This window comes from Zingiber officinale, chromosome 3B (assembly GCF_018446385.1).
Source record: "Zingiber officinale cultivar Zhangliang chromosome 3B, Zo_v1.1, whole genome shotgun sequence".
Classification (NCBI taxonomy): domain Eukaryota; kingdom Viridiplantae; phylum Streptophyta; class Magnoliopsida; order Zingiberales; family Zingiberaceae; genus Zingiber; species Zingiber officinale.
Genome location: NC_055991.1, coordinates 83927538 through 83951192, shown reverse-complemented (window position 1 = coordinate 83951192; position 23655 = coordinate 83927538). Strand labels below are relative to the sequence as shown.

The window sequence follows — 23655 nt, the reverse complement described above, 5'->3', positions numbered from 1 at the left end:
GCGCTACGAGCGCTTTCCGATTTACCCTAATAGCCTATGGAAAATTTTCGTGGGATCGAGTCGATCACCCCAGGCTCGATATTACCTAGCCTAATTAATTATTTATATTAATAATATTGTAGCACGATACATAAGTTAGCATAATTAGTATATATAAGCATGATTAATATATATAAGTGATTGATTCAATAGATCTTATGATTAATACTTAACGGATATAAAATATCTTAATGAGTATCTGATCTACTTGTACAAAAGATTATTTTGTTAGGATAAATGTCCTTTATAATTTATCTCTTTTTAAAAAGTATAGGGTCATCCTAAAAGACAGTTAAAATGATGATTTCATATTTTACTATAATATTAAATAAAATGATGATTTCATATTTTATTATAATATTAAATAATATTATAGTATAGTAATAATATGGGCACTTCATTTCTATCCAACACATATCAATATTATATTATAGTAGTCACAGATCATAATTATAAATAATTATTATAAGTCAATTTCAAAAAAGTAAAAACATATAAAAGGTGAGTGAGGGTGAAGTGGGACGCCCCATATTACCAAAAACAAGAGCACCCTTTTTTATATATTTTCTTTTACTTATAATTTTTCATATATTTATATTCCATGTATTTGGAAGGTAATTATTTTGATTCCATGAAAGAGAGTATAGATAGATTTGGAGAGACAACTCAACGTCACGATTAACTATCAAGATAAATCTATAATTCAAATGACTCATCACTCCCATGGATATCTAATTAACTACGAAAATATTTTATCGTTACACCAAAACCTAAGTAGCTTTGTTTACTTATATTGACTAATCCTGAGATGACCATGACTTGACTCTATAAAAAATTTTCATCAATTAATAAGATAAATTAAGAAGGATAAGTAACTAATTAGCTCAACGTTCTTAGATCAACTATCCATTTAAAAAAAATTATTCATTAATTCACCCAAGTTAGAATTCTATATCTGAACAACTAAAAATATTTTATGGCTGAACCCTTACCTCCTGATAAAAAAGTTAATTAAAATTTACTTATATTTAAAAAAAATTATTCATTAATTCACCCAAGTTAGAATTCTATATCTGAACAACTAAAAATATTTTATGGCTGAACCCTTGCCTCCTGATAAAAAAGTTAATTAAAATTTACTTATATTTAGTGTTACAAAGTCTGACCACCACATCAATCAATAATTACATTCCTTATATATAATCTCCTATTATCTATTATTTAAACATTATTTGAACCCCAATTATATACTTCACTTTAATCAGATATATATGATACAGTATACAGAATTTATACAGATATCTAATTATCTTTTCATTACGAATGTTTCATTGTCAAGGACATCTCCAATGCAAGGTTTTTAAAGAGATTTAAAAAATGAAAAAATTAAACAAAAAAGTTTTAACTATTGTGGATGTAAAGTTTGAATTTTATATTTTAAAAGCAGTAGTAAAATTTTAAAATTATTTTTTTTTAAAATTTATGTAATATGTATGTAATCATGTAATTGCATGTTATTAATTAGATCATTTAAAAATTATTTAGAATTTTTTTAGAACCCTAAAAGTTTTTGATTATTAGAATTATTTTAATATATTTTTAGAATATTGATATGACATGATGTAACCATTGGAGATGCCCTAATACAGCTGATGCTTAATCCTATGAAACGATGTGTAGGTCAACGCGTCGTTTTTGTTGAATAATAAATGAGTCTCCGTCACCGTCCCGTTTCCTTCGCCAGACGCAACACAAGAAACTTCCATGGAGACGGCGAGAAATTGCGCACTCTTTCTGGACCAAGCTGTTGACATTTTGCTCGAGGTCTCCGTCTGTTGGCTCGCTCGATCGCTCGCCTCTTTATTTCTTCCGTCGCGACAAACAATTCCTTGTTAATAAATATCTTCACGCGTAACTCCATCCATCGATCGATCGATCGGTCGGTCCATGGCCACCAGTACTCCGCAGTGGCCACCGGCGTCGCCGGCGGTGCACCAGTTCCTCACCGCGGCCCTCTCCCACCGCGGCCCCGCAGCCCTTCCCTACGCCGACGACGCCAGGTGGACCATCCACCACCACCTCGCCGCTCTCTCCCACGCCTTCCCCTCCCTCCGCCTCGACGCCGGCTCCTTCACCCACAACGATGGCCGCGCCGCCTTCCTCCTCCGCGCCGAGGGCCCTCTCCCCCTCGCCGCCGCCTCCTCAGCCGTCGCCGGCATCCACGTCACCATGTGGCTCCTCGAAGACTACCCCTGCGCGCCGCCGGCCGTCTTTCTCACCTTCCCGCCCGGCACAGCAGTCAAGCGCCGCCACCCGCTGGTGGACCCCTGCGGCGCCGTCTCCGTCCCTTACCTCCGCGAGTGGCTCTTCCCCTACCACAACCTCGTCGACCTCGCCGGCTCCCTAGCCCGCCTCTTCTCCCAAGACCCCCCTTTCGCCGCCTCCCCCCGCGATCTCACCGCCGACGTCGCCAAAAAAGCTCTGCTTGACCTCGAGGGCATACAACAGAGCACCGCCTTGGAAACAGAGTCGTTGCTAGCCACGCAGACGCTGCTGAGGCAGCGGCGGGAGGAGCTCCGCCGGGGGTCGCGGGAGCTGGAGGCGGAGTTGGAGCTGCTGGAGGAGCAGCTGCAGATGGTGCGCATGAACACCGACGTGCTGGCAAGCTGGCGGCCGCCGTCAGCGAGGCCAGAAGGGAAGAACATCGACGAAGTGCTGGTGGCGGCGGACCCGCAGTCGAGGAGGGCGTTGGAGTGCACGGCGGCGGACATGGCGGCTGACGACGTGATGTACGCGCTGGACGAGGCGCTGAGGGAGGGACGCGTGGCGATCGCGGACTACTTGAAGAGCGTGCGGGCGGCAGCGAGGGAGCAGTTCTTCCATCGAGCCATGGCCATGAATTCTGCAGTTTAGTCGGCGTTTACTACGAACGATCCATTCGTCAAACTTGTCCTTCAATTTGTTTCTTTCTATGGGAGAGTCCGCGTACATAATACCATCACCATTAAAGGTATCATCTCTATTTTTTAATGCAAATTCATTAACTTAATACATTTACTTAAAGATTTAAATTCATAGAATAACACTAATAAACGGTAGGGGGAAAAGCACTCTTTTTTAAAATATAAAGTACATCTCATTAGATGTTTTATCAAAAAAAAAAAAAAAAAAAACTCTTTAGTTTAAGGTTATTGTTACAATATATTTAGGATTTTGAGTTTATGATTTACTATTTAGTTTGATTAAAATGAAATAGACTATTTTCATATTATCATAACTATCAAATAATTGTTACACATTATAGCACCTAGTAGTTGCTATACACTTGTAGATAGTTCAGAGTCATAGGAAATGTATCACCTGTATTCACCCCTCCATACACTTAACATCCATGTTCCTGATAAATCTTCTTTCATTGACACAAGATAAATGCATCATTTGTGTTCGTCCCTCCATGCACTTAACATCTATGTTCCTGATAAATCTCCTTCCATTGACATGGATCATCACGTGAAAGGTCGTTAATGTTGTGGTTCTATATTTTTTTAATAATTACTACACACTTGAAGTTAAATTCTAAATATTAAATCTTGAATTATAAACACTATTATATGAAAATATTTTTTATTAACTTGGTCCAAATAATTTAAATTTATCAAAATAAGCTTAAAACAATTACTATAACACTACAACAATATTGAACTAGGTATTATGCGTTGTATCAACTATAAAATAACTTATAGTTGTAGCTACTATAATAACATTGAAAATAAAGAACAACATTAAAGTTCCTACTCAGTATTATTATAAAAGTTATATTTATATCAACCCAAATCAACTTATGAAAGTTGAACTCAGTTTGTTTACCTCAAATTTAAATCCACAAACTTGGCACCGGTTCGATTCAATAAATGTCTCTGTTCGCGACTGTTACTAAAACATCAACAAAACAAGCATCAACATAGACATCATAGAAATACAAGATCAGTTTACCTTTACATGGACATCAAACAAACAAAGATTGTGCAAGGGCATGAACTCAAAATCAGTTTCCCTGATTGATTAGTGTGTTCAGGGACAATGGCAGAGAAGCCTACAACTTGTTTCAAAGTAAAATAATCCCTCTGTATAGAAGAAAACTGAAATGGAATGCGACTGTGCAAATCAGAGAAGAGGAAAATATGGCAAAGCAACTAAGAAGAACCTTCGATATGTATTGCAGCATTCGAATTTGAGGCTATTTTATATGCTTGATCCTGGCTCAATAAAATGAATGACTAGCATTCTGTGCTTAGTTTGCTGAGTTAGAAATTCACCTTTTTTTCCCCCCTTAATTGGCCAGTTTAGACTTCATCCTTCATCTTCCGAATCTGCACTTAGATAGAACGGGCATTAGTATGGAAGCCGTGTACAAGTAGGCCGATAAATGAACAAAATTCTCGATGTTTCTCTAATCAGTTTGATTCACTAACTTGAATGAAAATGGATGTGCTTTTCTATGTTGTTCTGGGATAAAAAAAGAGGAACATTATGTAATCACCTGACCGAATGTCCTCCCCCACTTGACCTTTGTTGCTCATCTGTTTTGTAATCATTGCAAATATTAGTTTCCACCAGTAGGCATGGAAGATGAGTAGGGTCATGAGCATTGTGTTGAATGTGTAATACAAAGCGGTAGGGAATTCGTTCATCCATGACAAGAATTCGAAACTCTCGTAGCTGAAAATGGAACCGTAACAATAATCAGCACAAACAAACAAGGAGATCGTGGAATGAAAAAGGAAAAGTAAACCTGGTGCTGAAGACAACCTTGAGGACTTGATTATCCAGAAGGGAAAGTATATTAATCTCAGAAGAAACCATGATACAGCAAAAAGTCCAAATAAAAAGCTAGCTGCCATTTCCATTCCTGAATATTTGAACAACTTAGCTGACTCCATAAACACATCGCTCGTATCATGAAGAGCAAGAATTATAGTTCCAATACGGAAAAACCTGCAAAAGTAGATTCTTAGTTTCTGTATTACTGCAATTAAAATAGCCAGAGTCGGAGGAAAAAGTGTGTGGAACTATTCAGCTCTCACAAAACAAAGAAGAATTCTCAGTTATCTCAATTTTCAAGGAAAAACAGTATGCAGATTTTTTTTTTATACCAGGTATCTAGATTTTACAAGCGGACTAATCCTAGGATAGACGACCCGAACACTATGCAGATTATAACTACCATCAGGACATGAGTAGTTCAAATAATACAACCTGTCCCAAAACATGGGTTTTCCTAGGCTGGATTTCGAGCTTTGATATAAAACCTGATCCAACTCAAATTTTAGTTAAAAATAAGTGAACTACATATATTAATATTGGAATCAGATAAGTGGCACAAACTAACAGAAAATTATGTATGGAATACACCACCACCATGGTGGTAGAGTTGGCGAATGTAAATATTTAGAAGAACAATGAATGATAAATCTTTTAATATTTATCATTTAAGTTTTGCTTCAGTCAAGGATAAAAAAAAAGTAGATGGGCATGGCTAGCGATCATTATCTACAAAAGTTGACGAGCATTGAACTAGTACATGCATATATTAAGGAAAGAGTCAGCAAAAGACAGAACCTCCAGAAACCTGAATAGAAACAAGAGTCTTATGCCCAAAGTTCCCCTATTAACCAGTGGATATGTTAATATGTCAAAAGATTTGATTTATCAACAATTGGATCCTTTGATCTCTTCTACTGAACAAAACGAACATGTTACCATATAACTGCACACCTACACAATCAATAATACCAGAGTTTGACGTATAACAATGTAATTAGTACTAACGGAATAGAAATGCATAACATCAAGGTCATAAGCCCCCTTTCACGTACCTGGTAATGTAGGAATATCCAATCAAAATTGAGGTTATTATGTGATGAGACATCATTATTGAAAAATCTTTTCTGCGAGTTTCCCAGGCAATGAGAGCAACAATACTATAAATGTAAAATCCACATTGGCACATGTAGAAGAGCATCAAAGAAGACCTGGCATAAAAGGTTTAAGAAAGATCAAATTTTAGTTGCAAGAGCAACTAATGTGAGATCAGACTGATAAATCATGTTAAGGTCATGCGAGATTGGAGCAAGAAGTTTAATATATCAATATCTTCAACATTAGTACATCATGTTTGAGATGGCTGTCGTTTGTTTGTTTTTTGCATGTGATTTAGGTATAAAAGAGTCAATAAAACTTGAATAAAATGAACAATGGAAAATTATAAAAACATGAATTACTTAAAGGCAGCTGCAAACAAGAAGTTAATCCTACTTCATTTTAGACTAAGCATAACTTTTGTTAGTCAACAATAAAAGGAGTTGGAAGCCTTTCATGAACTATTAACTTTCGTGGTATAACTTCATGCTGCAGAATATTGTGAGAATATGTAGTATACTGATAAAGAAATTGTGAAAATTATATACTTTGGCAAATTATTCCAATATGCCCAAATGCTTAAGACAAAGTAAATAGTTCACTCAATCGAACCTAATAGCTTATGTTAAAATGCACCCACGCTAGCTAGTCTAACCAACATCTAGATAAGAATCAAGAATAGCATGTGAAGCAAACAAGCTTGAATGAACATGTTCATCATTATGCACTCACTTCAATTCTTGATTTGGCCACCCTTTGAAGTATTCCTTTGTATTTAATGACCAAGGCTCCTGCTTGATAATTGAAATTACCCATATTTGAACACTAGCATAATATGTCAGCTTCCACATTGACTCGCAAGACTTTATAATTTTTGTCCATTTAGCCTCATCGTTCACCATAGGAACAGCTTTATATCTTAATAATTTCATAGAAAAAGGCTGAAAATAAACAAATGAACTTGTGAGTTTTTGAACCTATAAACATATTTTAGCTATAGCTTGATAAAAAAAAACGATTTGTGTATAAAATCAAGTAAAGATCCAGTGTGAAGTGTAAAGAAGATGTTATAAACCAAAAAAAAAATGACAGAATAGCCAATGAAAGTAAATATTTCCATAGCTATTTTTTTTTAAAAAAAAGTTCATCATTGGAAATGCTTAGCCATAATCAAATTGATAGAAAAGTTTTCATCATCAGATAAATTTTCACACAATTAGGGGAACCAGTACATTTAAACTCATAGCACAATTTGCAGAACGCTCCATGAACATTTTTATCTCAGATTAATGACTAATATTTTGGAAATGTTTGTATCATAGATTGAATAAAAAAAGTGCGCTAAAACATATAGGTTTCCATGAAAAGCAGATACTTTAAGCAAAAGAAGGAGCCACTTAACTACTCCGCTTCAGGTGAGATCATTTCGTAGTAAACAAAAACTTATATAGATGAACCACATGACTGTAAATCCATCCTAGAAAGTTCCTTGATATTGCTACCCAATCCGGAGGCAATATTTCCTTGCGTGATGGAAAACCCAACGGCCATGCGACACACGATGCACAAGAGATCACCGACCAAATGCGCAGGCGAAAATAGAAGACAATGAAAGATCCGAACCTTATAGACTACGCGATCGAGAAAGAGGCGAGCCAGGAACGATCCGAATGCGAAGACGAGGATCAGCAAGAGATTTTCCGGCGCCGGGAAGCCGACTCCACTATCGAAATAGATTTTTTCCATTCCGGCCGAACGAAGCACAGATTCAAGCGGAGGAGCACGTACTTCGCCCTCCCTCTTCCGCTCAGCCTGGGTTGCTGGAGAGGAACGAGATCCGCGACGAGAGGAGAGATCTTCGGTAAGAAATGGAATCGATCTCGCTCGATTTGGTTGCTCTTTGTGTTAGAAATAGAAATGGGCGGTGGCGCATCGAGCGATGGAACCAGGAAGAAGGCGAAGTGTAAGGCTTATTATTATATTACGTAAAAAGGGATCGCATTGAAAGACTATTAACATGACGCCCATTCTTTTTTTTTTTTATTTTAAAAATATTTTTTTTAAAAAAAAATATCATAGTAATTTTAACAAAAATTATTCAAATTTTGATCAAAACTATTTTAATATTAATCAATAGTACTCTAATTCAAATTAAAAATACTGCAACTTATTAAATTAGTTCCCCCAATTGTAGCATTTTTATGATAGTGTAATATAATAATTTTGGATAAAACTCTTAGAGAATCCATAACTCATTCCTATTTTGACATTCATCATCTCATTAAAAAATATAAGATTAACTACCACATATTCATTATTACAACACATCTTTTTCATCCACATTCTTTATAACATTAATATTCATTATTTATATGAGTCTCACAATCTAATCAATCATTTTAAAATTATATTATATTAAATAAATATATCTTAAATATATTTTAAATTATTAAAAATATTATTATTATTTTTAATTCGAATTAAATAAAAAATAAATTATAAATAAATATAAAAATATAAAAATATAAAATTCAAACCCAAACCCAAGTAAAAAAAAATCAAATTATTACCATTTAAAACAAATAAATAATATTATTATTAAAAAAAATACACTCATATTTTATTATTTATCCATTTTATTCAATTTTTAATTTTATATTTTTAAATAATTAAAATTTTAAAAAAATAATAATAATACAGCTATGGGGTGGGCCAACCTTAGCCCACCCCATGTCATCTTGAGCACGTTCAAGATAAAGGGGTGTTAGGGCATCCCCAATGCTATTAACGTGCTCACGCATTAATGACATTTGCTATTTTTTTTTTTCAATCTGTAGCCATTAACGCGTTCAATTCTTTGAACGCGTTAATGCTACAGTAGATGAAAAGTACTGCCACATTGGTATACACGTCCGTATTAACGCTCCTCATTAACAACATTGTGGGTGCTCTTATAGGGCATCCACATTGGATACATTAATGGATGTTATAACAATCTTTTGGTGTTAAAATCAATGTGAAGGAGTGTTATAATACCCCTTCCCTTTAGTTTTTAAGGGCTAATTTTATGCAAGTGTGATTTTTTCCTTTGTATCCCTTCGTTTCAAATTTATAATAATATTTTAAATAAATGACACTCATAAAATAAGAAGAAAAAAATTACATAAAAAATATATTTAAAATTATTATTATTATTTATTTTAAATAATAATTATTTTAATTAGGTAAATAAAATTGAAATTTAATTTATTTAATATAAAATAAAAATAAAGATGAATAAGTGGGCAATGAGAACCATAAATAATGAGTATTAATGTTAAAATAAATGTGAGGGAATAAATATGTGAATATAATAGGTATGTGACTTTTTGATGAGGTGGCGGGTGTTATAACTTAGAACAAATATGGATGTTCTATTTTTTTTTTTTAATGAATATTATGGATGTAAGTTAAAAAGAGGGAAAAAAATAGGGGGAAAATTATACTTGCTCTTCATTTGAAATATTATGATTTTAACATAACTTGATGAATTAACTCTTGAACATATGTGTAGTCGAGCCCTTTTGATAGGTCAAATGCACATTAGGTCGAATCCTATTGCATCAAGTGCATGCGTCCCTTGGAGCCGCTGGTGGTTTGCTATAATTGCCAAGTCCCTTGAGATGATTGGCAATTTGCTATAACTATTGCTTTCCTTAGGACTATTGGTGACTTGCATAATGATCATATCACTTGGGACCGCTAAGGACTTGCTAAAATTGTCACATCTCTTGGAGCTACTAGTAGCTTGCATAATGACCACGTCCCATCGGGCTACTAGCGACTTTCGAGCACCCAAACTCTATCAAGTAGAACCTAACTTGAGTTGTGTCAAACGGATTGAAGACTGAGTTGATCGAGTTATGATATGTAGTACCATTATCTATGGCACATCATAACCTAAACATGAGATAACCTTCTTAATAATTTTCAATATGAAATATTTTTAGCAATAACCAAAACAAAATGCACCCTCGCTCCATATTATTATTCCTAGACGCTTTAAATTGCTACATTCTAAAAAAAGAAGCCAATACTTCACACAAGACAACAAGATTAGGAATGCACTAAGTCATCACCAACACATCATTTATTTCAATGAAAAAGCACATTGCTACTCACCAAAAGAAAAAAAAAAGGCACCCTTCAATGGCTCATTATTATTATCCCTGCTCACACGGCACGAAGAAACACCACCATACATCTTAAGCCCTAAAACCCTAAAACTCAGATACCAATTGATGCAGCACGCAGAGCAAACAAAATCAATAACCAAGAGAGACTTTGCTTGTCCTTGGAGGCTCCAAAGTAGGTAACCGAGGACCTTATTGTCAACAAACCTCAAACCCTAAACCCTAAGAAACATTGAATTATTGTCCCAACCAGCAACCAGCACAGCCTCACTACCTCTTCCACTAAGACCTGTTGGTTTCCTTCTTCTTTATTTGGGAATTGAACGTGAGCACAGTTGGTGAAGTTGGTCAGTAGGTCCACTCCTGGGGAAGGCAGCTCATGGGGGTTCTAATGGCAGCAGCACCAACACCAGGCTGTGGACTTGTTCTCACAGGGTTTGTTCTTCTTCCCAGAAATGAATCTAGTAATGAGAAATTGTGTTCAGTTTGAGTAAAATAAGCACTTTAATTCGAACAAATGTGTAATCTGCAACTCATAGGGAGGAATGGTCGAACACCTGGAGGGCGGCTAGTTGGTTGGAGTTGGGGATGAGGATTACCTGACTTCTTTTGCGGCTGGGGCTTGTTGTTGGACGTTCGGGGGAGGAAGACGCCGGTGCCAGTGGGTCCTTTTCTGGCGCCGGAGACGGAAAGGAAGACAGTATTCATGCCAGACGCGGGAAGGGGCTGATGCTGGACTTGAAATGGAGTACGCCGGGAAGGAGAAAAACTAGGGCAGTGGCCGCCGCCGACTCCTTTTGCGTTCCTTTGTCTTTCCAACCAGAATTGCTGCTGCATTAACTGCTGCTGCTTCAGGTGCCGGATCTGAGCAATTAGGGTTTCGGCATTAAAAAGCCAATCGGAGAAAATGACATTTTATTCGAGAAAAAGAAAGACGCACTCGAGCCGCCTGCAGCTGACGATGGGCGAGAAAGGGACTAGGGTTCCTCGCTTGATTCGGGAGCCGATGCTGGTGCTGGATCCACCGCCGGAGCTCCACCTCATTGAGCAGGTCCCGCACCTACCGCCACGGCGAGATGCCAAGATCAGGATTTGGGTCGCCAAATCAAACACAAATCCAGGAAGGGTTAATGCGCACCGAAAAATTTCTCACCTTGTCGTTGTCGTCGACGATGAAGCCGTGGAAAAAACCGTCGTCCAGGAGCTCAGCAGGAAGCCGAAGGTCCTCTGCCATGCCTCCGAGGTGAAGACGAAAGAGCAGGCGCTACAAGTCGCAGAGAGATCGGCCAAGGCAAGAAGCACTTCGGCGCCTCCGCTGCTCCCACAGCTTCACGAGGAGGCGATCAATGGCGGAGGCGAGAACAGAGAGGAGAGGAGCAGAGGGAGGAAGATTAATGACGTCGATTTTATAGGGCTCGTTGTGATTAATGTCGGTAAATTTGCGGCATTAATGGTGAGGATTAAGATTAGATTGTGATTACTTCGGGGTTACGGCATCTTAATTAGGAGTTAGAGAGGACATTTGTCTTTCCCAAATTAATTCTTTTTGTTAATTATATGGTTTACATATAATTATTTAATTAATTAAAAGATCCCCGATTTTGGCGGGACAGCTTGGATTTTGCTGGATTTGCGTATGACCCACCGACATAATTCAAAATTCTTGTACATTTTAGGCATTTGATCACGAAATTAATGAAAATGATTTTTTCCTTTATAAATTTTTCTTGCATTTTATGCTACTGGCCTCATGATTTTCAGAAATTATACTTTACCCCCTTGCAATTGACTAAGTCATGCTCATGCCACTCTGTCAGCCCAACCCGAGCTCGGGCCCGTACACAACGATCATGGCTAGGTTGAGCTCGTCTTAAGGACCATGCCATGCCAAGCCCTTAGGCGGCATAGGTGGTGCCTAGCTTTAACTTAGTTGTGACTCGAGCATGACACGATCCATGTCTTTTCATGGTCGTGTTGGGCACTATTTAGGATTAAGTTAGATTAAGTCATGATCGATTAATCGACAACAATTCTTATTCAACCTAATTCATTAACTCTTGTTCTTGAATTTAATTTGGGAAAAAAATAAAAGCTTTATTATCATTTTGATATTTTTTTTAAAAAAAAATCATTAAAAAAATAACTCTACGTATTCTAGTATAATTAGAGTGTAACGTTAAGATATGTTAAAATTGCTGCTATATAATATAAAATAAAATTACTCTAATTTAATTAAAATTATTATACATAACCTACTGTTGTCAATTTACTTGAAATCAATTAAAACATATGGTAGTAGTTACTCCATAGATTTATGGCCTCCTTGACTTGCCTATCAAAAAAAAATTAAACTAATTACTACGGGATGAAAAAAAACAAGTATACAACATTCATCTTAATGGTCTAGTAAATCTATAGACTAGATATAAATAGATAAATTATAAGAAAATTTTGTCATATTCTAACAGAACAGTCCTTTATATGAAAAACGTCAAACACCTAATAAAATATTTTATATTTATTAAAAATTAATCCTAAATATTATCAAAGCAATCATTCATATAATTACCAACGGTAGGGTAAACTAAACTAACTACTCCATATCCAATTGAAACTGATCTGGTGGTAAGGTAGGGCTCGTCCGACATATGGTCAAAGTGGTCAACGTTAGGCGGAGGTTCGATCGGGCGAACTACCTTCCCGGTCAGCAGATAGAGTAGCCGGTCCAACACTTTGACAGCTCGGTTAGACACCTAGCTTCCGACGCTCATAAAGCTCAACCAGGGAGACACAAAGGCCGAGCGACCATCTCGCTCGGCAAACAATGGATGCAACCTCGACTCGACAGGCAGGACTCCTTCGCCCGACAGGGTGTAGCCGGCAGCAGCTCATCGGCCGAGCGGACGCTCAGCCCGGCCGTTGCATTGTCCGGACGACCGACTGGCCGAGCGGCTCTCCCGCTCGACCCAATAATAGACAAAGGAAACAGTTGGTAATATCTTCCTAGAGATCAATGTCATTGGCAGGTTACGTGGTCGGCGGCATGGGCAGACAGATAATCGTACGGTGGAAGCTTCCACTGTCACGTCAGATATATGCCCGGGCTGGTAAGGTATGGCGTCAGACACGTTTTTCTGACACATCCTTTCCAGGTATACTTTGAGAAGCGTGCACGCCTCGGGAAGTGTGCATGCGCCTCTTAGGAACCCTATATAAGAACTCCCAGACTTCGTCGGAGGTATGTTTTGGGATTACTGTAGCTACAGTTACACTGCTCCTTTCTACTTCATTCTTCATTCGCTTGCCGGTGACTGACTTGAGCGTCGAAGGGTCATCACCGGGGAACTCCTCCCTGGCTCGGTACTAACGATTTTGTGGTTGTTGGCTTAGCTCGTCGGAGGTTCACATCGCCTTCAGCTGACATCCAGTCAAACGTGAGCACCATCTTCCTAGCGTTCGTCTACTCGCACTCGGACAGGATCAAATTTGGCGTCGTCTGTGAGAACGCACCTGAATCCGAGCGGAGAAGATGGAGGAAGCTGGATGTCTCCACACCCTGACGCTCACTCCAGAAGAGCTCAATGCGCTCATTCAAGTACGAGCGGCGAAATTAGTCGAGCAGCAGCAACAAGGCGCTGGCCGATCGGCTGGCACAGCAAGCAACATCGGCCTCGGGAGGCCGAGCGGCGCATGAAGACCGGCCGGAGCAACTCTCCATATGGGGACAGAACAAGATGTCGACCGACACTCCTGGGGAAGTTCTGCCAACGCCCATTCCATTTCACCGGCGTTATTCCAGACGCCCTCAGAGATCGCTCAAGCCAACCATGATAGGGGTTCCTCAGATGAGGTCCCCGCTCGGGATGAAAGAAAAGGCAAAGCACCCCGAGCCGATTCATCACCCAAGCGGATCAATCGACAATTCTTGGAGGCCATTCTGCAGGATCCACTGTCGAAATACTACGCTTCCCTGGCAATCGGAGAGTAAAACGGGTCGACCGACCCGGATGACCATCTGGGTAAGTTCGATAACGTCGCTACCCTTCATTAGTACACAGATGGAGTCAAGTGCCGAGTCTTCCTCACTACGCTCTCCGACTCGGCCCAACGGTGGTTTAGAAGGCTGTCAGATGGGTCTATCCGGAGCTTCAAAGACTTCCAAACGGTTTTCCTTCATCACTTCACGATCAGCAGGCGCTATCAAAAAACGAGCGTCAGCCTATTTTCCATGAAGCGGAGCCAGAGGGAAACTCTACGAGCCTACATCCAGCTCTTCAACCAGGTGGCGATAGATATCCCCTCGGTCTCGTCCGAGACCATGATAAATGCGTTCACACAAGGGCTCGTGGACAGGGACTTCTTCCGATCGCTTGTCAGGAAGCCGCCTCGCGATTACGACCACATGCTAAAGAAGGTTAATGAGTACATAAACGTGGAAGAAGCCCAGGCGGCCCGAAGGAAGGAGGCTCCATCCGAACCATCGGCGGTGACTGAACGACGACCGTTATCCAGCCATCAACCTCCAAGAGGGCCCCGAGACGAGGGAGTACGCTCACACCAGGAAGCAAGGGCACATGTCGTCCAACATGTTGCCACAGAACGGTCGAAGCCCAAGGAGAAGGTATGGACCCTTTTGTTCTGCTCATTCCATCAGTCTGCATCTTACAACACCCGCAACTGTCGCGGGTTCGATCCGGTTGCCCAACCGGCGCTTAAGAGTTATCGGCGCCGATCCCCTTCTCCTGATCGGCGACACGAACATCATCGGGCTGATCGACGAGAAGAAGCAAGGCGATCACCAAGGCGGCCTCATCGGAGAAGTGTGGAGCCGACAAGAGTCAGGCACGAGCGAAGCAGGTCGTTCGCTCGGGAGGAGGAAAACTAGAGCAACATCGCTCGAGGCGAGATCAACATCATATATGGCGGGCCGACCGGCGGGGATTCCAACCGGGCTTGGAAGTCACACGCTTGGCAGTTAGAAATCCATGTGGTGGGCTGCAGTCGGTAGCAGGCCAGCGAACCTGAGATCAGCTTCGGTCCCTGTGATCTCGAGGGAGTTGAAGTGTCGCATGACGACGCACTCATTATTCGAGTGGTAATCAACAATTATACTATTCATCGTATATTCGTTGACATAGGCAGCTTGGTCAACATCATTTTCAAGAAGACGTTCGACCAGCTCCAAATCGACCGGGGCGAGCTGTTGCCAATGACAAACCCTTTGTATGGGTTCACTATAATGAAGTCTTGCCGATTGGCCAAATCAAGATGGTCATCTCGCTCGGGGAGGAACCACTCCGGAGGACAAGGGCCACCAATTTCATCGTAGTAGATGCCCCCTCAGCCTATAATGTCATTTTGGGACGACCAGCCCTCAATGAATTCTGAGCGGGTGTCTCAACCTTCTGCCAGAAGATTAAATTCCCGGTGGAAGATCAAGTCGGGGAAGTAAAGGGATATCAGCTCGCTGCTCGAAGATGTTATGTCGAGATGGTCAAGACCGAGGCAAAGTCCGCTCGGAAAATACCCCGAATGGAGGTAAGCACCATAACGGAAAAAGCCCCTTACTTTGGTTTATGAGGAGAAAGAAGAGGTGCAGATACATCTGGGCCGAGCGGAGGCGACGACTTTCATAGCGTCTGACCTAGAGGTCAGGAAGAAGGCCGAGTTGATCAGTTGTCTCCAGCAGAACCATGACGTGTTCGCTTGGTCTACCCATGAGCTGCCCGGCATTTCCCCAAGCGTCGTACAGCATGAGCTCCACGTCCGACCGGACGCTCGGTCGGTGAAGCAGAGGAAAAGGGACTTCAGCGCTGAGTAAAACCTAATCATCCGGGCAGAGATTGAAAAACTGTTGGAGGCCGGCCATATACGCGAAGTTCAGTTCCCGATACGGCTAGCCAATGTGGTGCTGGTCTCCAAACTGGGCAATAAATGGAGGGTCTGCATCGACTTCCGGGATCTTAACAAGGCGTGCCCGAAGGACTTCTATCCCTTGCCCAGGATAGATCAGATGGTGGACTCCACGGCTAGGTGCGAGCTGATATGCATGTTGGACGCATATTAGGGGTATCATCAAGTGTCGCTCACCTGAGAAGACCAAGAGAAAGTTAGTTTCATCACTGCCGATGGTGCATACTGCTACAACGTAATGTCGTTCGACATAAATAACGCAGGAGCCACCAACCAAAGGCTGATGAACAAAGTGTTCTAGCAGCAGATCGGTCGTAACATGGAGCCACCGATATCAAGGAGACCTATCAGACCCTCCGGGCGTACGTAATCAAGTTAAATCCTCAGAAGTGTTTGTTCGGTGCGAAGAGTGGGCGCTTCCTGGGATATATAGTCACTGAGCGGGGCATTGAGGCAAATCTCAACAAGGTGAAGGCACTCCAGGACATGCCGCCTCCACGAAACTTGAAGGAAGCTCAGCGCCTCACTGGTCGGATAACAACATTATCATGGTTCATCTCCAAGTCGTCCAACTGGAGCCTCCCGTTCTTCAAGTTTCTGCGTCAAACCACCAAGTTCCAATGGGACAAAGAATGTGACCAGGCCTTCGAGGAACTCAAAGTATATCTGAACTCACTACCTGTACTAGCTAAGCCTACTACCGGTGAAACACTTCGGATTTATCTGTCTTCGACTGAGCACGCTGTCAGCTCAGCTTTGGTTCGGTAGAACGGCGAAGAACAACCAGTGTACTTCTTGAGTCATATATTAGAAGATGCAGAATCTCGCTATATTAGTCTTGAGAAGCTCGCATTTGCCTTGGTACTCGTCACTCGGTGGTTTCGTCCTTATTTTCTCGCCCACACTATCGTGGTGATGACCAACAACCCTCTAGGAAGAGTCCTACTTAATCCAGAGGCGTCCGCCCAGCTGATCAAATGGACAATGGAACTCAGCAAGTTTGATATCCAATATCATTCCTGAACGACCATCAAAGCGCAAGCCTTAGCCGACTTTGTCACGGAGGTGCAAAACCCTGAGCCCGACTCAGTATGGAAAATATATGTGGATGGGTCGTCCACCCGGCAAGGTAGTGGGATCGGCATACTGCTTATCTCCCCACAAGAAGAGTGGGTGCAATTGTCCGTTCGACTAGAGTACCGGGTAACTAACAATGAAGCCGAGTATGAGACTCTTATAGCCGGCTTACAAGCCGCTTGGCACGTCGGCGCGGGCAGAGTTCTTATCCACTCTGATTCTCAACTAGCCGCTCAGCAGCTGGTTGGAGCATTCAAGATCAGTAACACGCGGCTCAAGTTGTACGTTGAAACCTTCGGAAAGCTGAAGGCAAGCTTTCAGGAGGTAATCATCCAGAAGCTCCCCCGAGCGGAAAACCAAGCAACGGACGAGCTGACCAAATTGGCGAGCTCACTCTCGCCGATCGTCATTACTCAGCCGATCGAGCAAGTATCCTTGGTGGCGCACGTCGATCGGATGGAGGGGCTCACTTTCCCCAGCGATTGGAGAATGACCATAATAGAGTTTCTACGGTCGGGAGCTACGCCTTCCGATCGAGAGGAAGCTCGCTTATTAAGAAGAAGGGGCGGTCGCTTCACCTTAGTCGGGGACCAGCTCTACAAAAAGGTCTTCTCCAGGCCATTGCTTAAATGCGTCGGATCAGAGGATGCCGACTATATATTGCAAGAAGTACACCAAGGCTCCTGTGAAGAGCATCCAGGCGGTCGATCGCTAGAAAGGAAGATCCTGCTGGTCGGGTACTTATGACCGACTCTACAGGAAGATGTCGCTCGGACAGTTGCCAACTGTTCGTCCTTCTAGAAGTATCACCACCTTTCCCACCGACTGACCGAAGAGATGAAGGCCTCCACTGTGTCGTGCCCGTTCGACCAATGGGGCATGGATATTGTGGGACACTTTCCCATGGCGACCGGGCAGCGAAAGTTCTTGCTCGTCGCGGTGGACTATTTCTCCAAGTAGGTTGAAGCCGAGCCGCTGGCTAAAATAACCGAGCAGATGGTACAAAAGTTCATCTGACAACATATCATTTGTCGGTTCAGCATTCCGCGTCAACTAATCTCAGACAATGGTAGACAGTTCACCGGACGGAAATTCAAATAGTGGTGTGAGGGATATGCCATCCAGTAGGCCTTAACCTCCGTAGCGTACCCTCAGAGCAATGGACAAGCTGAAGTCGCCAATCGGGAAATATTACGGATTTTGTGAGTTTGGCTCGACCACATCGGAGGGAGCTGGGTTGACGAGTTCCTCGGCGTATTATGGGCAATCCGAATGACCCCTAAGGAAGGCACGGGTGTAACCCCATTCCACCTCGTATACGGCAGGGAGGCGGTCGTCCGGTCGAGGTGGGAGCCGAGTCCCATCGAATACAACACTATGGTGAAGACAACACCGAGCGGAGGCTTCTGGAGCTAGACTTCGTGGATGAGACGCGTGATAAAGCAGTCGTTCGACTGATAGCTTATAGGCAGAGGATGAGGTAGAACTACAATCGACGAGTGACCCCGAGGTCATTCCAGGTGGCGACCTCGTGTGGAAGAAGGTGAAGTTAGTTGGTGATGTCACTAAACTAGAAGCTCCGTGGGCCGGACCATTCAAAGTTGTGGAGAAGCTCCGCTCGGGGGCCTACTACCTAGAAGATGCAGACGGACGACAACTAGAACGTCCTTGGAGCGCGAACTACCTCCAGCCGTACCAAGCTGGATGAAAGGTGCGCCAATGTAATTGAAGTGTACCTTCCGTTTTTCCTGTGCCCTCTGATTGCAGAATTGAAATGAAAAATGAAAGGTTACTCAAATCGTCGAGCGGCGACCTTAAACCCCGGTCTTCACCAAATCGTCGAGCGGCAACGTTAAACCCATGTATCCATCGACGACCGAGCGACGACCTTAAACTTCTGCCTTGGAAGATCGTCTAGCGGAGATGTTAAAACTCAGAGTCGAGCGGCGACTATAAACCCCGGAGGTACATGCCTAGCGAATATTTCAATAATGAAAGTATGGTCATAATATCCGATCGGAACCATATAGTCAAATACTTTAGCAAACAGATGGCATATGAAGAAAAAAGACCAAAAGGATTTCATTGATAATTCGTCACTGCCGAACGACAGGAGTACATTCAAAACATTCTCTACCGACCCCTCACTCACTCGTTATATTCGAAAGCCTCGTCGGGAATGGACTCAAGGAGCTGGACGCGGTTCACATCTTTATCAGACAGGGCCTCGGAGACATGACCGTTCGCTTTCAGTTGGTCGAGCGTCGCATTGATTGCCAGCTCAAATGATTAGATGATTCGATTGGTCGCCTTCTCCAGAAATTGGTCCGGGCAAAGGTATTGTTGCTTCAGGACCGCGAAGCGACCTGGCTCGGCCTCCTGATAGGTAGTCAGAGCAGCACGGGAGGCCACCAACTCATCTTCAAGGCGCTTCACTCAAACCTGAAGCTCCGCCTCCTTGGTCGCGCGGCTCTCCCGCTCGACAACCAGGAAGTCCTCTGCCTTCTTCAGCTTCTCGGCCAACTACCGAGCATCCTGGTTTTTCTGCTCCAGGTCGGCGATGACTCGTTGTTTCCTTTTGGTAGCCAACTCGAGTTTATGATCGTAGGTGTTCAATTGCGCCTCGATTTGGCCCATCCTACTGGCTTGTTCGGTCAACTTCTGTCGCTCCTCCGCGAGGAGCTGTTGGGCCTTCTTCAGGTCGGCCTGCAGACGGGCGGCCGTTGGCCCCTAGGAGGAGGCTTCTTCAAAATTTTTTAACTTCTTCAGCTCGTCCTCCACTTGTGTTAACCATTGACACATGGCAATATTCTCCACCCAGTATTGCAAGCAAATATTAGTGCCGAGCGGAGGTAACTTATGAAATGATGAAAATACTAACCCCGGTGGACATCTCCAGATGGCTATTAGTAAACGCGCCCGGGGATTTCATGGTCGTTCGAGCACTCGCTTCCTCCCAGATGAGAGCGAGCCGACCACGAAAATAGACTTGATGCTGCGGAGAGCTGGGCTGGTCGCCTAGCGCAAGCAAGTCCTCCATCGACAGGCGAAGAGTGGCGGTGACAGATCGTCGCCTGCTCGATGCCGAGTGAGAAGAAGCGCTTGGTCCTGAAGTATGGGCAGGGGGGACTGGAAGGACAGTGGATTGGGTTATCTTCTGCCTAGCTGGTGGCAAGGAAGCGATCGGCTGTACGGCGAGGGACTCTGGTAACTCAGCCACAGACGGAGTCCGATCGGAAGAGGTAGCTTCCACTGTTGCGGGAGCGGGGGATGGGGTGCCTCCCCTTGCAGAGGCTTGGACGAGCTGGACGAGTGGCACGCAGAAGTAGTTACAGACCTCAATTATGAAGGGGTGAATAGGAAACCGAAGACCGGCCACGAATTGGTCTCGAAAGAAGCAAACTATGTCGTTCAGCGGGTCGTTTGGCCGGTCGGACGAGGAGGCTAAAATTATTTCATGGTCGGGCGGGAGGTCAAAAGCATTTATTAGATGCGCGGCGTCGGCCACGTCGAACCGAGTCTCCATAGTGGCGTACTAGAGACCAGAAACGGGGTCGGACGGCTGCGAGGAGCTCGCCATGGCCGGGGAATGAAAAGGCAGCAGATATGAAAGGAAAGATGGTCGGAAAACACAAAAATGAAAAGTACAGTGACAAAAAAGGAGCAACAGGAAAGCAACAATGTAGATGGAAAGGGAGAGCTTACAAGAGGGAGAGGATCGCCGGAGCACTGAACACAGAAGAACCGTCGGAACACTGGACGCAGGATAATCGTCGAAGCAGAATTGTCGGAGAACACGGAGAAAACACAAAGGAAGAAATGGCGACGTGGAGGCTTTATAAAGATGGACGTGGCCGACCGGAGTCGTCCGATCTAGGGCACGGGAATCAGAGTGCACATCCAGCCGTTGAATTTGAACCGCCAAACGTCACATCAGCAGCTGTCACCTCGGACGTGCGGTGCCTGCGTCGGTAACACGTGGCACCCTCCCACATGGGTGCGTGCTCGACCTTAATGGAGGTGATTTGCACGTATTCCGAGGAGATTTGGGCAGCGTCAGCATTGACCGGCCGGCTCGCGCCCACGGCTCGCGCCCCTCCGTGGGCGATGAGGAAAAATCCAAGTGCAAAGGCTCAAAGCGTCTATCGGTCGAGAAAGACCAGTCCTACACAGGTCGATCGGGATCTAACCGGCTCATTGGCTGATCAGCCAATTGGTCACCAGACTGCTTGTCCAGTCAGTCAGACTTGCAGCCTCTTTCGACTAGACTTAAGGGAGGGCACGTGATCCGGTGGTAAGGTAGGGCTTGTCCGGCAGGTGGTTAAAGTGGTCAACGTTAGGCGGATGTTCGATCGGGCGAACTACCTTCTCGGTCAGCAGATAGAGTAGCCGGTCTAACACTTCGACAACTCGGTTAGACACCGAGCTTCCGACGCTCATAAAGCTCAACCAGGGAGACACGAAGGTCGAGCGACCATCTCGCTTGGCAAACAGTGGATGCAGCCTCGACTCGACAGGCAGGAATCCTTCGCTCGGCGGGGTGTAGCCAGCAACAGCTCATCGACCGAGCGGACGCTCGGCTCGATCGTTGCATTGTCCGGACGGCCAACTGGTCGAGCGACTCTCCCAATCGGCCCAATAACAGACAAAGGGAGCAGTTGCTAATATTTTCTTGGAGATCAGTGCCATTGACATGCTACGTGATCGGCGGCATGGGCAGACATATAATCGTACGGTGGAAGCTTCCACTGTCACATCAGAGATATGCCCGGGCTGTTAAGGTATGACGTCAGACACGCTTTTCTGACACATCCTTTCCAGGTATATTTTGGGAAGCATGCACGCCTCGGGAAGCGTGCACGCGCCTCTCAGGAGCCCTATATAAGGACCCCCAGACTTCGTCGGAGGTATGTTTTGGGATTACTGTAGCTACAATTACGCTGCTCCTTTCTACTTCATTCTTCATTCGCTTGCCGGTGACTGACTTGAGCGTCGGAGGGCCGTCGCCGGGGGACCCTGACTCGGCACTAACGATTCTGTGGTTGCAGGCTTAGCTCGTCGGAGGTCCACATCGCCTTCAGCCGACATCCAATCAACATGAGCGTCATCTTCCCAGCGTCCGTCTACTCGCACTCGGACAGGATCAGAAGCCATTATTTCACAATTGATATAATACTTTTGAATTAATTTTAATGAAGTTAAAATAATTTTTATTAAATAAGGATTTTGATATAATAATTTTTTTTATGTATAGTAGCTTTAATTGTTATAATAGAATCCCGGGACTATGGTGTTGTGATAGGATATCTAGGTTGTTACCCAGACATTTACGGTTCGAACCCTAGCTATGACGTATTTGTAGGATTTTTTGCTAAATGGGGGATGTAATCAAAGGATGCTGAGCTTCTAGGTTGGCGCATGCTTCCCGATTTATCCTGGTGGGGATAGTCAATGAGATTAACTGAGATTATCATTTTTTTAATCGTTATAATAGTCCTTTACATATATTAACTTTGATTGAGTCATTCTGATAAAAACTAAGATATACCCTCTCTATGAGGATCATCGATAGCCCCCGAGGCAAGGTTAAATTGGCTAGTACGGAACAGAGTTGCTATTATAGGACAAGGGTTCGAATCTCTACAAAGCCAAGGAAAAAAGGCCTACTCAGCACTGGCTAACTACAACTTTCTGATTTATCTCCTCATAGATGATCGTAGGGCGGCTAACTACAACTTCCTTATTTACTTCTCATAGATGATTGTAGGGCTGACCGTATAGAATCGCTGGGATGACGGATTTCATTTTTTACTATCATCAATGATTTTCTGATTTATCTCTCAATATATATGATAATGGGACTAATCGCATGGACATCCGAGATCGTAGTATGATTAAGACGTTTTACAACAATACTCGAATAATGAATATATTGGATGAGAAATATATTAGGTATTATTTTAACTTTTGTTTTTATAAAGGAGAGCATTTTTAATAAATTAGATAATAAAGGTTTTTGATCTAGTGTAGGGTGCAAATGAATCGAGTCAGAGTTTTTCGAGTCGGTTCAAAAAATATTTAATTTGTATTTGAATTGATAGAATTCAAACTGAACTCAAATATGTTCAAATTTTTTTTCGAACCAAAAGTATAAATTGAGTCTTAATATTTTATTAATATAAGTTAAATACATATTAAATAAATAAATTTCGAACCTTTCGAATATCTATTTTCGAATAATAATTTGAATAACTCACGAACATATTTGAATCTTTCGAGCCGAACTCGAACCCGAGCTCTAATTTGAATTGAACTCGAATAAAAAATTTTAAATTTTTCGAACTTCGAATCGAGCTCGAACTCGAATATACCTTTTTCAAACCAAATTCAAATCTTAAATTTGTCTATATATCCAACTTGATTCGATTTATTTACTCTCCTAATCTAGTGCCTTGTTCTTTATGCAATTTTCATATTAGTCTACTATTTCCTATCATACCTATAGTCCCTTCATCAGTCACTCTGTTCAACTGTT

General features: G+C 42.7%; 3 protein-coding genes across 4 annotated transcripts; 1 reads left to right on the top strand and 2 right to left on the bottom strand.

Moving 5' to 3' along the window:
- The first annotated feature begins 1703 nt into the window (after positions 1-1703).
- Positions 1704-3114, top strand: LOC122056679 (protein ELC-like). The gene has a single exon (XM_042618740.1). The coding sequence runs from the start codon at positions 1987-1989 to the stop codon at positions 2950-2952; it is 966 nt and encodes a 321-aa protein (XP_042474674.1). The 5' UTR covers positions 1704-1986; the 3' UTR covers positions 2953-3114.
- Positions 3115-3969: 855 nt separating this feature from the next.
- On the bottom strand, positions 3970-7936 carry LOC122056680 (ASC1-like protein 3). Of its 2 annotated transcripts, XM_042618742.1 has the most exons (6): positions 7582-7929; positions 6691-6899; positions 5916-6071; positions 4849-5034; positions 4580-4758; positions 3970-4409 (listed from the first exon to the last, which is right to left on the bottom strand). In XM_042618742.1, the coding sequence occupies exons 1-6, from the start codon at positions 7702-7704 to the stop codon at positions 4390-4392; spliced, it is 873 nt and encodes a 290-aa protein (XP_042474676.1). In that variant the 5' UTR covers positions 7705-7929; the 3' UTR covers positions 3970-4389. The 2 variants fall into 2 exon arrangements, with proteins under 2 accessions (XP_042474676.1, XP_042474677.1); XM_042618743.1 differs by lacking the exon at positions 3970-4409 and having other exon boundaries at positions 4620-4758; positions 4832-5034; positions 7582-7936.
- Positions 7937-10060: 2124 nt separating this feature from the next.
- On the bottom strand, positions 10061-11546 carry LOC121968408. The gene is made up of 4 exons (XM_042518796.1): positions 11284-11546; positions 11071-11190; positions 10730-10994; positions 10061-10591 (listed from the first exon to the last, which is right to left on the bottom strand). Exons 1-4 carry the CDS (start codon positions 11362-11364, stop codon positions 10479-10481), a joined length of 579 nt encoding a protein of 192 aa, XP_042374730.1. The 5' UTR covers positions 11365-11546; the 3' UTR covers positions 10061-10478.
- Between the last annotated feature and the right edge of the window lie 12109 nt (positions 11547-23655).

Bases quoted from the DNA above. Each gene is read 5' to 3' on its own strand.
- LOC122056679 (XM_042618740.1), top strand. From the start codon at position 1,987: ATGGCCACCAGTACTCCGCAGTGGCCACCGGCGTCGCCGGCGGTGCAC.
- LOC122056680 (XM_042618742.1), bottom strand. From the start codon at position 7,704: ATGGAAAAAATCTATTTCGATAGTGGAGTCGGCTTCCCGGCGCCGGAA. The intron at 6,072-6,690 runs GTGAGTGCATAA...CTTTTATGCCAG, and splicing joins TGGCCAAATCAAGAATTGAA to GTCTTCTTTGATGCTCTTCT. The intron at 4,759-4,848 runs GTTGTCTTCAGC...TTCCATTTTCAG, and splicing joins TGGATAATCAAGTCCTCAAG to CTACGAGAGTTTCGAATTCT.
- LOC121968408 (XM_042518796.1), bottom strand. From the start codon at position 11,364: ATGGCAGAGGACCTTCGGCTTCCTGCTGAGCTCCTGGACGACGGTTTT. The intron at 10,995-11,070 runs GTGCGTCTTTCT...CTAATTGCTCAG, and splicing joins GTCAGCTGCAGGCGGCTCGA to ATCCGGCACCTGAAGCAGCA. The intron at 10,592-10,729 runs GTAATCCTCATC...TCTCATTACTAG, and splicing joins CCAGCCGCAAAAGAAGTCAG to ATTCATTTCTGGGAAGAAGA.